Source organism: Colius striatus, chromosome 4 (genome assembly GCF_028858725.1).
Source record: "Colius striatus isolate bColStr4 chromosome 4, bColStr4.1.hap1, whole genome shotgun sequence".
Lineage (NCBI taxonomy): Eukaryota > Metazoa > Chordata > Aves > Coliiformes > Coliidae > Colius > Colius striatus.
In genome coordinates, this window is record NC_084762.1 from 88,229,734 (window position 1) to 88,240,833 (window position 11,100).

At 38.2% G+C, this 11,100-nt stretch overlaps 1 protein-coding gene across 2 annotated transcripts in view; it reads right to left on the minus strand.

Moving 5' to 3' along the window:
- Positions 1–377: 377 nt before the first annotated feature.
- Positions 378–11,100, minus strand: part of ADCY8 (adenylate cyclase 8) — a 122,118-nt gene continuing 111,395 nt past the window's right edge. For both annotated transcript variants that reach the window (XM_061995076.1, XM_061995075.1), the window contains 3 exons: positions 4,807–4,899; positions 2,379–2,493; positions 378–956 (listed from right to left, as the gene is read on the minus strand). In XM_061995076.1, coding sequence (XP_061851060.1) covers positions 469–956; positions 2,379–2,493; positions 4,807–4,899 — 696 coding nt within the window. In that variant the 3' untranslated portion in view covers positions 378–468. The remainder of the gene's footprint in view (positions 957–2,378; positions 2,494–4,806; positions 4,900–11,100) is intronic.

Below are 11,100 nucleotides of genomic sequence, written 5' to 3' on the forward strand. Positions count from 1 at the left end.
GATAAGGTAGATAACACACCTTCAGATCCACTAGCTGTATTCTCTAGCTTATACTTGGCTTTTATGGACACCACACAACCATCTTAGATGCATGTAACTCTCCTTGAAGGCCTTTGCACACACCTGAAAAGTGTGGACAGTATTCCCTCCTTTCTACATCATTAACTCCCTGCACAGTATATGTTCTAGATCCCTGCACTCAGGAATTTGTTCTTGCCCCTTTCTACAGGTGGCTGACATATCAGAGTGGTGACCTTCAGCTCTTGCTTCTGGCCAGTCAGAGCTGGATAACATCTGGGGGAAGAGATACTGCCACCATTTGTTAAAATGTGGGAATTTGAATCTCACAGAAATATCACACCAGAAAATAATGACACTTCTTCTAAAAAAAATTAAACCCTTTTTATTTGTATATTTATTTTTATATATAAAAGAAATACAAAAAAAAGAACACAAACAAAATGCTGATTATGGCAATTCAGCTTTGTCAGCCCCCTCTGCCTGGGCTGCTGCCTCAGATCCACCGGGAGTGAGCAAAGTCCTCCGGTTGTAATGTCCTTTTATGATTCCAGAGTTATTGTTCTCATTAAGGATTTGCTTCTGTTTTTGCCTGTTAAGAGACTGTACAAGTCCTAATACAACAGCTGCTAATGAATACTGTCCAGTCAGTTTTCTTGGTTGTAAGATTAAAGGATTTGGTTGAACTCTTCCTAGAAGAAAATATGTTTTGATTTTTCCTTCCTGTTCACTGATACCTTTGACGTAAATCTCTCCTCGGTAGTCGAAGGCAAATCCTCGGTCCTTCAGGATCAGATACGTTTCTTCAGGCACTTGTATGCTGTCACTAACACCTGTGCTGTCCATTCGACTTGCTAAATTAACCGTTTTACCCCAGATATCGTATTGGGGTTTTTTAGCACCGATAACTCCCGCTACGACAGAGCCATGGCTAATCCCTATTAAAAAGGAAAGGACAAAAGAAAAAGGAAAACGAATTGAGAAAAGGCAGTCAGATAAGAATGGCTGAAAACCATATTTGCACTTAAGGACCAGATGAAGTGTGGTTCAGGTACAGTTATCTCTAAGCTTAAGGAAGAGGTGTATATACAAAGAAAGAAAGGAAAAAAAAGTCAGTAAATCTAGAAAACACAAAAAGTGATATCCACAGGGCTATTTTATGAGATATCTGTCTTGGTGGGAACACAGTACTTACATATCATCTATATTCTGCATACTACTGCCAAAGTTCCTGCAAACTGTTTCTCATGTAGCAGGAAAGATCACTCTGGAAGGATTGTTCTGGGCCTATACTTCCTGAAGGCAACTTTGATATTGCTATACAGTCAATAAATTACATCCTTACGTTCCATGAACTGAAGATATTAAAATATTCTATGAAGTTATTGAAAGATTAATAAGATAGTTGCATAAATTCAAGACAAGCAATAATAGAGAAGGGACTTTTTTTTTTTTTTCCTACAGCAGTGATTTATGAATACATTTAATGAAAGCGAAAGACACTCGGGAAAAGGAACTTAGAAAATATATCCATATTTTCAGAAAATAATATTTTTAAGTGGTGATCAAAATTCTTTCTACGGTTGCATTCATGGTCTATTAAATCTTTGCAAGTGATACACACTTGCTGTTAAGAAGTGTAGATCACACACAATGAAGCTATGACTTTCTGTGCTATGACTGATGAACATACTTCAGTTTTATTATGGCAAGGTTGTTTCTAAAACACATATTCCTTCAGGTGGTTTGTGTTTTTAGTCAGTGATCCATTCAATGTGAGAAGCCATCGGAAATATTCCTACGATGTGGTACAGGCCATTTTTCCGTGTCCCATCCTACTAGCCATCCAGGGGATCCTATCCAGGATAATAAGATCCCCATCACAGCAATTCAGAGCTGCTGCCACTGGTCAGGTCTGAATTGGAATTCAATTTTTGTGTAGAAACAAAGTACTACACACAGAGTTTAGAGTACGCTACTATTACCCTTTTACTGAAGAAGAATCTAGGACAGTAAGATTAATTAGAGACTGTATAAACCAGTATCGGATTTGGGGTTAGTCTGGGCTGCCCCAGACTCTTAGATACACTTGCTAAAGATGGTAGCTTTATTTAGCTGCCCATTCAACATTCAACAAAACTTAGAACTCCTGCAGTCCAGAAATCAGGTCCCACATTCTGCAAACAGCATTTCTTATTTCTAGCTTTGTCTGGGATGAAGACAAATTGAAACCAAAGGATACAGTATGTGGAGCCTCTTAAACTGTACATGTTCTTGCAGTACTTCTGGGGATGCCCTTACAGAATTGGATCCTTGAAGACAAAACCCCATTTTAATACTTGTGTTTAAACTATGCTTACCAATACGGAGTTCAAAGTTGTTAAATGAATGCTTGTTGATCTCCTGTATGCTTTCATTCAGAGCTATGGAGAAGTCAGCCAGAGCACACAAATGCCCCCATTTGTCTTCACATTGCTGAGGAGTAAATTATAAACCAGTATGTTAGAAAAGTATTGAATTTGCCCAGCTCTCACCCACTCCTACTAAATGCCAAGTATCTGAATTTGGAATTTGTAAGAACAGTCTCAACATCCTAGATCCATGAGAGGCAGGGTATTATTAATGGTAATGCTTCTCGTTCATATTACAACACTTGTATACCTGGATACAGAGTAGCTTAGCCATCAAGTACCAAAGGAAGTAATTTCCTGTCAATAGTCTGACAGGCTATCATGGGAATTAATAAGGCATGTGTAATCTATCTAAAGCTGAGAAAGAAAGGATAGAGAGGATTGAGACAGTTCAGGTGCAAGGAACTAATGAGAACTAGGGATGACTGATGTAAACGAGAAGTGAAAGACATAATTCTCATTTGCTGAAACTGTCACCCAGTAAAAAGCATGAATTCCAACGCTCTCAGGGATGGAATAGTGACAGGGACAACAGGGTAAGCCAGACAACCTGAGTCTGGTTAAATGGGAGAGAAAAGGCTATTCCATAGCTCATTAATCCCTTCTGCTTAGAACAGTCAAGTCACTTCCTACTCCTTTCCCTCCCTTTGCATTTCTGCAAGTCAGCTAATACACTGATGGGGACCAGGAGTGGGTTTTAGTCTTCCCAGAACACCAACAGAGCAGATAATGAGGCAGGGCCTCTTAAGGGAGGACAGAAAACTCCTTAATCATTTCTCTGAGTAGGAAATGGAAAAAGGAACAGCTATGGTTTTGCCCTGATTAGCGATACGATGTCATCTCATCTATTCTAAAGCCAGGTAATTCTTTCATCAAACATATTTCCAGTCCATAGGAATGAAACATTTCAAGCCTTGCCATGAGTCATGCAGCCCATCCCATTACAATTTCTGTAATCCTCAGTGTTTAATACCAAATATAAGTATCTCCTTGGCCTCACCCTGTTCTATTCACACTGTGCTCAGTCCTTATCCTCAGCCTCATTCAGTTCGCAGTGTGCCAACCTGCCTCAGCAGCCCTCACCTCTTAGATCCTGACAAGGTGACAGACTTGTATGTATGAAGATGAGTATGTTTAAAACACACATAAAGATTCCATTAGGATATTATAGTTCAAGAAAAAGTATAAGTTAATCAGTGTTGGATATGCAGTAAAGATTTTCTCCCTTTGAATTTTTACCCATATCATGTCAAAAGAAGTGGTTGAGTTGTGTTGTTATAATCATCTACCTCCTTGATGTTCAGCCCTTCTTTGTTCATCTCTGCAGAGAAGCATTTTGAGCTGGAACAAACAAAAATCTCATGCATGTCTAGTTCTGTGCATTTCTAGATGTCAGCATTACTTGTTAGTCTATAGGTGGGAGATGCTCAGCTAGTTATGCTCCACGTGTTTTATAATGTATTCTAAACAAACAATGGAAATTTTCTAGTTTATAGAGCTCATGCTAATCTGGCTTCTGCTTTTCCAGCAGTTGCAATCAGCGTGGGCAGATCTGATTCCCACTCTGTGATCGATCTGGGGCAGCAAACCCTTTTTTTGTAGTGCTCTTTCTCGGGGAGAGGTGCCAGTTGCCAAGCAAGACAGTTTTCAGCAACAGCTGACTTCTCTCTGGATGTATTTTACAGCCTCATCTTTGTTCCTGTGGAGACCCCATTGCCAAGCATATTCTTGGGTGCAGTTATGAATGGATTCCTCTCATCTGACTTATCTGAGGTGTATAGCTGTGACTGTGTGTATGTCCTCTGTGGCTGATTTTTCCTTCTGCTTGGTTTGCACCTCTGCAAGTGAGGGCTGCGTGCAGGCTTCTGGCTTTGTGATGTTCTTCAGTTGAACTGGTGTATCTCTTCTCTTTTTGATATACAGTTTATCATGCTGTCTGTAGATATACAACTACATAATCACAAAAATGTATAAATGCAACCTTACACTCACATAAGTATGCTGTCAGCTAATTCTCTCTTGATTATTACAGGTTGTCAGTCAGATTCCAGAGTGAGTTACCTTGGTAACTTTAGAGTATGTCCGAAGATATAGATAGACCTGCTCTAGATTCACATCGGTGTGATTGAAAGGAGACATTTTCTCTCTCTTATAAAACTAAATTTGAGGAAAGAATCCATATGGTTCTTCTTCCGAGTACAAAATGGCATTTCAATTCATCAAGAAGTGCAACTGTTGTGTGCCAAAAGTCCCAAATGTCTATTTTCTTTTAGCAAATAAGGTTCTATGAACATCATAAAGATAACACTAATATTCTCTAATATGAATGGTCAAACACACCAAAAGCTTTGCTTCTTAAAGAAAACTATTCTCTTACCTGTTTTTCGGGTGATAATCCTGACACGGCCATGTATGTGCTGCCGATCGTTTTAATTTTTTCAATGTCTTGAAACCTCTCTTCGCCTAGTAACTAACACATATTTAAAAAAAACCACCACTGTTATTTCTGTAATTCTTAATGTAAAATGTTTCTACAGATATCAAAATGAGTCATTACACTCTTAGTATCTTCCAGTTGGTCACGACGTGCAGTTTATTCTGGGTTCTGGGGTGCACTGAGCTGTGACTCTTTGTAATATCATCTACTGACAGTGCATTCAAGCTAAATTCTTTTGTTATCTGTAAAGCTGTTTGCTAAACCACATCATGGAAAATATATGACATACACATTCCAGCCTAACTTCAATGCAGATGAATCCTGCATTTCCTGAGTTATAATTACTGAAAATTAGTGAAGGCAAACTGTGTATGTATGTGTGAATGTAAGAAGACTTGATAACTTAAAAGTGTTCTTATATCTCTTTGTAGGCATTAAGTTTGTAAATTAAGTGCTGCTTCAGCAAAAATTCAGATGCTGATACCAGTGTTACTTCAGTCCACTTAACCATTTTTACCACTTTACACGGTCAATCAATAGAGGCAGGTGCCTTAAAATAACTTCTAAGAGAGATCAAGTCCTGCTATATATGTTTACTGTAAGACCTAAAACTGGTATGTCTATTGGGTCACTTCTGTTACATATTTTCCCCTTCTACAAAAAAATAAAGAAAACCAGCAGCAAGTGATAAACATCTCTATCTATTTGGGATAGCTATAGGTGCTAAAGTAGGCATAAAGTGCTTGTCAGATTGAGAACCTGCAAGAGGTTAATGAATTTGTGTCCAGGCTCCTCAGCTCAAGAGGAACAGGGAAGTGCTGGAGAGAGTCCAGCGCAGGGCCACCAAGATGATCAGGGGAATGGAACATCTTTCATATGAGGAAAGGCTGTGGGAACTGGGGCTGTTTAGTCTGGAGAAGAGGAGACTGAGGGGAGATCTTATTAACATTTATAAATATCTAAAGGGTGAGTGTCAGGAGGTTGGGACATCCCTTTTTTCTATTGTATCTAGCAACAGGACAAGGGGTAATGGGATGAAGCTGGAACACAAAAAGTTTCCATTAAATATAAGAAAAAACTATTTCACTGTTGAGGTGAGGGAGCCCTGGCACAGGCTGCCCAGGGAGAGTGTGGAGTCTCCTTCCTTGGAGGTCTCCAAGACCCGCCTGGACATGTTCCTATGTGACCTGATCTAGGTGAACCTGCTTCTGCAGGGGGGTTGGACTAGATGATCTCTGGGAGTCCCTTCCAGCCCTACCATTCTATGATAAGAAATACACAGGTAGTTTGCAGAAACAAATTTCTGCAATAACTTTGCAGAAATAGCTACACAGAAAAAGAATTCAAAGTGGGTCTTTCATAGTATCATATAATTTAACTACAGCTCATGCAAAGAAAACATTCCACTTTTCCTCTGTACACATTCTTCCTATTACATTACAGGGAGAAAAGTGAGTATATGACATGTTTCACCTTCTAATCTGTATAATATGGTATCACACCTAACTCTGCCTAACTACAGTCTAACTCAGTTTTAAGGAACTAATTCTCTGATGTTTTCTTTCATTGAAAACTTTGTAATCAAATTGATTTGGCACTATCAAAAGAAAACCCAGCTCTTCTTATAGGAGAATAATAAAAAAAAACCCAAGCAAACTAACCAAAGAAAAAAAATCCAAAACCTAAAATCAAAGGAAAGCAAATTTAGTTTAGTAACTAAAGCACTGACTGGAGAGGGAGTGACAGTTGGTCCCAATTTCAAGTCCTTATTCATAGTTCAACTTAGGACTTTTCACAAAATAAAAGCCAGAGGTTTACATTCCTTGAGAGACTGAAGCAGATTTCAGGTTGTGAACTCTATCAATGACAATAGAGCTTTATGTGAGATGTGAGCACATATCACCTCATCACAGGTTTAAAAATGTGTATTGCTGATGTTAACAGCAAAATACCATGGGAAAAATATTGCTATGGTCAGGCAAAAATTTAATGAAGCTTTTCCCCCTGTTTTTATACAATGCCATGCATTCTTATCCATCTTGTGAGTTTGAGTTTCCTGTCAATTAAAAACTAAAGAGATTATTTAATTCAAAGGCAGAAACATACCAAAGGCATAACAGAAAATATCCCTTGCCATTGAACTAACCACAGTGTATGTCAGCCTGAGCGCCGGGGTCCTGGAAGCTTTGCTGTTCATATACAGATAGCACACCATCTGTCTCTAATGGGAGGCTGCATTGCACTATGCCCAGAGAATACAAAGCCATATGGTTAATGGCTCCTTTCCAAGTCAGGAAAGTCCAAAAACTTGACCTGCTTCTCATATTTCTTCAAACTGCCAGAGAAACCCATTATCTATGTTTCCCTCCTACCAGGGCATCTCTTCCAACTGCTCTCTTAAAGAAAAAGGTCATTTCTTGTAGCCTTGTTTTTGTGAGCAGTCTGAGAGCACCAGGTGTGTGGGCAAGGGAAGAAAATGGCCTTGGTTAAAAAAAGCCTATATTTTAATTTCCAGATGGTTTCTGGAAGCGACAGCAAACAGTACAGTAATTTAAAATGGATGATAAATATCTAAAATGACTCTTTTTAAGAAAGAACCTATTAGGTGCGAGGCAATTTAGAAGAAATAACCTCAAGTTATCTTTATTCTTCTCATTCATTATTGTTTCTGCATCTCTATTTTTTTTCCTGCTTTATCCTGTCTGTTAGATAGCTTTTTTTCCCCTATTCAGATAATGGTTTATTTACCAATTACCTTCTTCAGAGTATGATGAGATGATGGATTTTGATCTTGGGGAAAGATATTCCAACTCAGTCCTAAACCAGCTACTATTTGTTATGACAATTTAAGCAGGCTTAATAATTTACCACGTTAGTCCAGACAACATTTTCAAATGCAAGAATGTGCTTGTTATCTGAAAAGCAACTAATGGCTTGATGCCACAATTCAGGTACAGCCAAGGTTATGCAGAGTTCTGACCCTGACACACACACGTGAAATGAAACATGTGCAAAGTAGTACAAAAAGAGAATGATATGGAACACAACTGCAAAATAATCACTAAGGTCTGAAAGCAGCATTCTGCCAAAATTTATATTTGTGGCAACATAATATATTAAAATCTGTTGTCATAAACACTGTGCAATTCACTGCAGGGTAAAGCAAATGGGAAGAAAAAGAAGCCCATGAACTAGAAAGCTCTTATTAAAGCACAAATCCCAACTGCAACATCAGTAAGATATGTAAATGATAGATTAAAATGGCTAGAAAGAATATTACATTAAGAAAAATTCCTTCATAATCTTCAGGAGAAATGTTCCAATATTATTTTTTTTCTGTGTGCAATGTCTCTAAGAATGGGAGTTCAGCCCTGTATGTGTCCTAAGGCTGCAGTCATATAAAAAAAGGGTAATTATAAAACTAGGTTTGCAATATTTGTATTTGTTTTTTGATGTCTGAACTATTCCTCTCAGCACCTTTGTGCTTGGGTAAAAAATAAGAAATTATATATAACTGTATCTTATAATGATGCTATATGTCAAATTGAGAACAATAGACCTATTCTGCCGGTGTCAATAGGAAGCCTGGAAAATGTGAAAATCAACAAATTTGTGAGCCATCAAAGATAAAAATCCCTTTGTAAAGCTCTGCTTTGAGAACAGTCAATCACCTAGTCCCCAAGATTGACTTTTGGATCAGGTTCTCCCAGCTCCCTAAGAAACATGTCATCACAACCTCACTCCTCTGTGGATTTCTACTCCATGTAGTTGTCGTGTCTGTAACACAGATTTGACACCCAGGGCACTAAATAATATATCCATATTATACGTCTTCTGTTTTTTAGTATCCAGGAACTCCTCTAACAAGAAGAAAGAAACAAGTCTCCTTTGCATGCACCTATCACATCTTCCAAAACAGGTCCATTTGTATTTTTACCACTGCTTTCCCTTTTTGTATCTGCTTGGCCTACTAGCATTCCTACTACTATTATCTACGTAAGGACAGGAGGGGACTCAGTGTAGAATCTGATTTGAGATTAGGAGCTCAATTGAGTAGTCTAAACACAGATGTCTAGGTTCATATGGAACATGCTTCCCTGAAAAATCTCCAATGGCTTGCTCCAGAACAGCATGAATTTTCTGGTGGTGCAGTACGGGACCTGATGATCCTATGCAGGTGTGTCAGATAACCTATCTCAAAATAGCACCAGGTACCAGTGTCTCACACTCCTGTGCTAAGACTTCTGCATTTGGGTACCTCCGCAGAGGTGGTCACATGATGCTGGGGAACAAAGTTTTTCCATGGTTAACAAACCTGCTCTGTTCTCAAGCTGCACATCTGCATTTTGCTTCCAAGGCTGTATTGAGACAGTAGGCAATCTTGATAAGAACCATCATGAAAAACAAGGAACAGTAACATCATGTAGTGCCAGTCAATAGTTACATGGAAACATTACTGGCCTTGAAACATCATACCTGAAGCTCTTTTTTCAGGGGTAGGATTACTCATTTCAGTTGTTTTGTCTAGCATATCACCTTTCAGATCTCTCAGACAGAATAAACTAATGGCATGACCATGCTGGAAGTAGGTTAGCAGTCAGCAGGGGATCATGTAATTTCATTTACTTCTCGTACCAAGAACATATCTATTATTCAACTAAACATGTTTGGGACATAATACAGTCCCTAATTAGGTCCTTTATTAATTACAGAGCAGGTGTTAGGGGCCTAAATGTAATATTGTACTAGGGCTCTTGATGAAAACCTTGCTTCAGTAATTGGCAAAGCAGCAATGGAATTTTGTTGTGAAGATTATATGAATGTGCATAACAAAATATCTTAAATTAATTCATAGCAATAGGCTTTGCATTAAGTTTGAGCTATGATCATTTTAATCAGATCGGGAAAGGAAAACAAAACTATTAATCAAGAAGCATGCTGACAGCTGTGCAAGATCTCAGAGATGAGAGACGAGAATTTATACCTATAAGGAAAGCAGTGCAGGAGCTTAGCAGGTGACAGAGCTCTTTTCATAGATGAGTAGATTTGTTTTCTACCAAAATGCACAGGGATGCAACCCCTGTGAATTCTTCTGTTTCCCAGTGGTAATTTTAATACCTGAACGACTACATGGATAAATTCTCAATTTAATTGTCTCTCAGAGTTTGATAATCTTAACTCTGATGCAGTTTCTATGAACAACTGCTCTATGAATGTTCCCCGTGCAGATGTCCAGGACGAGGAAGGATAAGGTGCTGTTAAGACTCTGTTCTGAGTTCATATTTAGGTTCTAACTTCTGGCTTGGAAACAGGTATCTCAGTTTTCAAAAATATGCAGGAAAGTCAATTTTCTCTTTATGCCTTTGTTTTCCACTTTTGAAATGAAGATAACATAACTTTCATTAGAGGAGCAAACTAAAAAGAAATGATTCAAGCCCTGTGAGAGGTAGTTGCTGCTCAGGATGGAATTAAAAAAATGATTTTTTTTCCCTAATCTCTTTTGCTCAGTTATTTGCATTCCCCTTTCATTCTTTCCTCCAGTATCTTCCTCTTAAGCCCTTGGAGATACTTGCTCTTCAAAGCAAAAAAATCAAACAAACAAAAAACTTTAAACTAGATTCTCAGAGATAGTTGTTTAAATTAAGACTGAGGTAGAAGTAACTAACTAGTTAACTAACTAACTATAAAATACACTGATTCTCACTGGCAATTCATTCAGCTGTATTCTAAATCCTGGAAAGGTCTTAACTAGGCAAATTCTTTAGTTTTCTAGGGGCAGAATCCTGATCCATATACAAAGACTAAAGATATCTTCTCTCTAAAACTCAATCTTTTGCACTCCAATAATGCTTTTTGAGCTGAGAGACAAAGTGGTATAAGATGTTCTTTTTTAAACCACGGCCTAAGTGGAGTTTTTCCCTTCTCTTCTTTAGCCAACTGTTCCATGGTTACATAGCTTATGTGAGACACGAAATTCAGATCCAACTTCTTTTGAGGGAACAAATTCTGTTCTCTTGAACTGTATCTTAATTTTAAGCTAAGACATTCATCATTTTTCTAGTTGATACTCCAAGCCAATACAGAAATTAATTTAAAAATTCCTTGGGATAAACAGAGATTAAACAGATTAATATGAGTTTCTTGGGTAAGATTTCAAATTTTTCTCAGTGATTTCTTGCTATCCATGTGCCCTCTCACCTGCTGTCCAGTTTAGTACCGACAAGAGGATGTCTT